General features: G+C 33.6%; 1 protein-coding gene across 2 annotated transcripts; it reads right to left on the bottom strand.

Annotated features, from left to right (window-relative positions):
- Window positions 1–506: 506 nt before the first annotated feature.
- SARC_13159 lies at window positions 507–3,488 on the bottom strand. 2 transcript variants are annotated; one of them, XM_014292717.1, is made up of 4 exons: window positions 3,279–3,488; window positions 2,692–2,784; window positions 1,139–1,339; window positions 507–954 (listed from the first exon to the last, which is right to left on the bottom strand). In XM_014292717.1, exons 1-4 carry the CDS (start codon window positions 3,294–3,296, stop codon window positions 844–846), a joined length of 423 nt encoding a protein of 140 aa, XP_014148192.1. In that variant the 5' UTR covers window positions 3,297–3,488; the 3' UTR covers window positions 507–843. The 2 variants fall into 2 exon arrangements, with proteins under 2 accessions (XP_014148192.1, XP_014148191.1); XM_014292716.1 differs by lacking the exon at window positions 2,692–2,784.
- Between the last annotated feature and the right edge of the window lie 892 nt (window positions 3,489–4,380).

The raw sequence follows: 4,380 nt of genomic DNA, 5'->3' as shown, positions 1-4,380 counted from the left end.
TATATATATCACATATTACACGCACACATACTCGAGTACACACACACACGGGTAGACACACCACCGTGTACTCCCACACACACATATATATATAATATACATATATATGTATATATATATATATATACATATACATACATATATACATACATACATATATATATATATAAAATATATACATACATACGAATATACATATATATATATATATATGTATACATATATATATATATATATATGTATATATATGTATATGTATATATATATGTATATATATATATATATATATATACATATATATATATATATCTATATATATATAAATATATAACATATAATAATATAATAATATAGTAATATAATAATACACACACACACACACACACACACACACACACATAAATCCGCCACCGGTTTATATACCTGCTAGAAAGATTCAGGCAATGTGCATGTGGACCCATACTTTCCGGACAAGTTATATTGTAAAATAACTTTCTTAACGATAACCGAGAACACAATGTCACCCGAATGGGCATGTCCTTTATTGTTATCTGTGCCAATCGAAAGATATGTCAGTAGCATGGCCCAATTTATAATACTTCAGGGTATCGAGACCTTTTGAATACTTCTTGTGGACTTTGCCACAATGTATGACCCGTGGCGGCGCTTGGTTATATATATATATATATATGTATATAATACAATGCATATACATATAATATATATATATATGTATATATATATATACATAGATTATATATATATATATATATATATATATATAATAAATTGTATATACATATAAATATAAATATATATATAAAATTATATATATATGCGTGTTTAGTCGGCACGTTTGGACTTTTTCATAGAATTCCTTGCGTTCATCTTCGCTTTCAGGCTGTCCCTCATGTCATTTCCAGTGTTTACTGCCATACCCTTCAACGAAGGTGGCTGCAAAATGATGTAAGGTTTGGTATAGGTTTGTCAAGGATGCGATCCGATTTCAAAATATGCATAAGAAACGATTTTTTTTTGATGTTATGAGGAGAGGGGTTGTTCTGATGTCTAGAGCCCATTTGCAGAAACGATTTTCGCATACGTATGTCCCGAATGTAAAGCCATTTATCACGCTCACCTTCATCGCGGCATGTGCAAGAACCACCAGCAGCGCAATAGCAAGTCCAACGCCCAGAGACGACCCTAGTATCATCATGCAGATAATCGCAACAGCTACCATAATAACAGCATAGTTGGCAGAGAAATACTGTACGTTTTCTCCTAGGCGTTGCTTGGCCGTATCCGCATCGGACGGAGGCGCAAGGTCAGTCATTTCGTTCTGAATAAAAATGCCATTCCAAACGACTAATGAGCATATATGCGTACAGATATGCTCATAATAGCGATAAGGGTGGGTGTGTCGGTTTCTTTGCGTACAATCCACATCGCGCGCAATACTAAACAACATCCACCGCAACGACAGACAAAATTACTTATTCTACTGCAAGCGAGCGAACCCGCTGCAAGGATTATTTGATAGACTGAACGTGTCCACTTTAAAAGTCAAAAGAAAATGTATCCCGCTATTCCATATGGCGGATATATGACTGATAACGCAAGCTACTTACACACATCCGATACCGCAGAATACAAAATAGATACAATTGTAAAAAAATCGTGATACATAGGTACGACCGCAGAGATGTGATCACACACACGCACACATACATATATAGATAGATATACATATTGATTTAGATAGATGAATACATACATCGACCAATGTACATACACAAATACGCACACACATATATATATACACAAACAAAAACAAATAAATAATACATACATACATACAGATGAATAGATATATATATATATATAGATACAGATACTAATATATAGATTATTTGAATATATATAATAAACATACATACATATATATATATATATATTATTATATACACACACACACACATATATACACACACACACACACACACATATATATATCATATACAACACACACACACACACACACACACTTATATATATTGAATATGCAGATGGACGTGCAGGTAACCATACGTATGTACATGTTTGCTAATGTTCATTTGTATATATATATACACAGACACAGACATTCAATATACATATATATATAGATATATATTCATACCTACATACCTACATACATATATATATGTATATATACATATATGTATATATATATATATGTATATATATATATCCTTACGCACACACACACACACACAAACGATCGCACATACACACACACACATATATATATATATATACATATATATACATATATACACATATATAAATAGATATATATATATTACATATATATATATATCTATATATACACATATATATATATAAATATATATATATACATACATATACATATACATAGTTACACACACAATCAAACACACATGTGTACACACACACACAGACTTACACACACAAATATATATATATAAGCACAGACACAACACACAGACACGGATACATACACAGACACAGACACAGACACAGACACAGACACAGATATATATATATATTTATATACATATATCTTCGCATTTCACGTATACGTCTTTGTATATAGAACGGTATAACCGGTGGTGCTAATTGTAGATGTTGTATGTGAACGCAACTTACACGCAACACAATAAAAAAGTCTCGTGTGTATGATATACTTGAATAGTCATTGCGTCGTATTTTTTTTTGATAGCTGTGCGTTCTCCCAAAGGACTGTTATATTAAGGCAGAGCAGCGATCATTAGATAGTTAGAAAAAAAGGCTGTATTGTTGTGTACACGGCATGACGATTGTTCTCAAGTGCGTATAACGGTATGTACCTTATCAAAACTCATTGAGATGAAAAAGAGAAGAGAATAAGTGTTCACTTGCAGTTACTGTACTATGGCATCACAGGTAGAATGGAATGAAAACTCCTTCTAAGTACAGCAGATTTACAGACTACTCACGGTAAAATAAGAGACAACATATATCTAAATGGTACGCTTCTATAACTCATACTCATAGAACGACAGGTGTGTATTGTTATCGTTTTGATACATTCAGGCTATGATAAAGTGTGATATATTATGACACAGTATGGTGTCATATGCTATAATTTAATACAATACACTATAGCATGATATGAAACGATCAACTACCGTAATATGCTATGTATAGGTTCGTTAAGTGTATCGAAAGACGGAGGTGGTTCCTAGAGTACTCACCCAATCACGGACAGACATTTCGGCAGTAGCTTCGAGTTTCCTCTGGTCTCCTATTTAATAACAACAACGTTACGTATACACGCTCGATCCTTTCCTTAAAAGAAAATGTATTTGCATTTCTGTACTTTTGCTTTTATGCTTTTGAGTTTCCTCTTGTCAACTGTCAAGTCCTATGTATTCAATAACAACAACGTCACGTATGTGTACGCACGATCCTTTTGTCCTTGTTCGTTTGTACTTTCAGTGTTCTTCAGGCGATTCGTTTATTTTAAACCTGATATGTTTTGTTACATTTTTCTTGAAAATAATGTTGTTTTTTAAACATGAAAAAAAAGAAATTTATTGTGTGACTCTTGCGGAGTCTTGTTGCGAACTTGCGACTTGCGTAGCGCCGTAGCCGTATGTGTAAATAAATTATGTGGTTGTGTTATCCAATGAAAATTCAAGATATAACCACTTTACCTCTCTGTGTCTATTTAGTACCAGAGGAGTCAAATTCAATACTCGATATTGAATTTGATAGTGCGTACTGAATAGTGAATAGACTCTATAGAGTCAACACAAGCTCATTACTGATTAGTGATTCGGGATTTCGTTATCTAAACTCCTCGAAAGGGTCAGTACTCAGAGTTCCATCACTTCCACGCTCAGACAAGTTCGAGTGTCAACTGTCAAGTAGGGTGATGTACATCCGATTTCGGAGATTGTACCATAGAGGATTAGAGGCATATGTGGAGTCCATTTATTTACCCTCTATTGTAAATGAATATTCTAAATATATCAGCTGAGTTTAGGATATCAGAAACTTGGGGCCAAAACCGTTCATAGCATCTATATTTTATAAGCGTATATATGTATATATGTGACTGATCCACCATGCCATGTTGCAGTGTTTGTTGTGTTCATTAAATAGCATCGTATAATCATGGGCTCCGGACCTTTTCCGATCAATAAGCGAATATGGCTGATGACAACTGCCATTGCACTACTAACAGTCGGCTACATGTGCGGCAAAAGCGCAGGAGACATAAAATCTGTAAGTCCAAAAGATACACACACACACACACATACACACACACACACACACACACACATACACACA

This window comes from Sphaeroforma arctica, assembly GCF_001186125.1.
Source record: "Sphaeroforma arctica JP610 unplaced genomic scaffold supercont1.2957, whole genome shotgun sequence".
Lineage (NCBI taxonomy): Eukaryota > Ichthyosporea > Ichthyophonida > Sphaeroforma > Sphaeroforma arctica.
The sequence above is the reverse complement of the archived record's forward strand: the minus strand, read 5'-3'. Positions and strand labels throughout refer to the sequence as shown.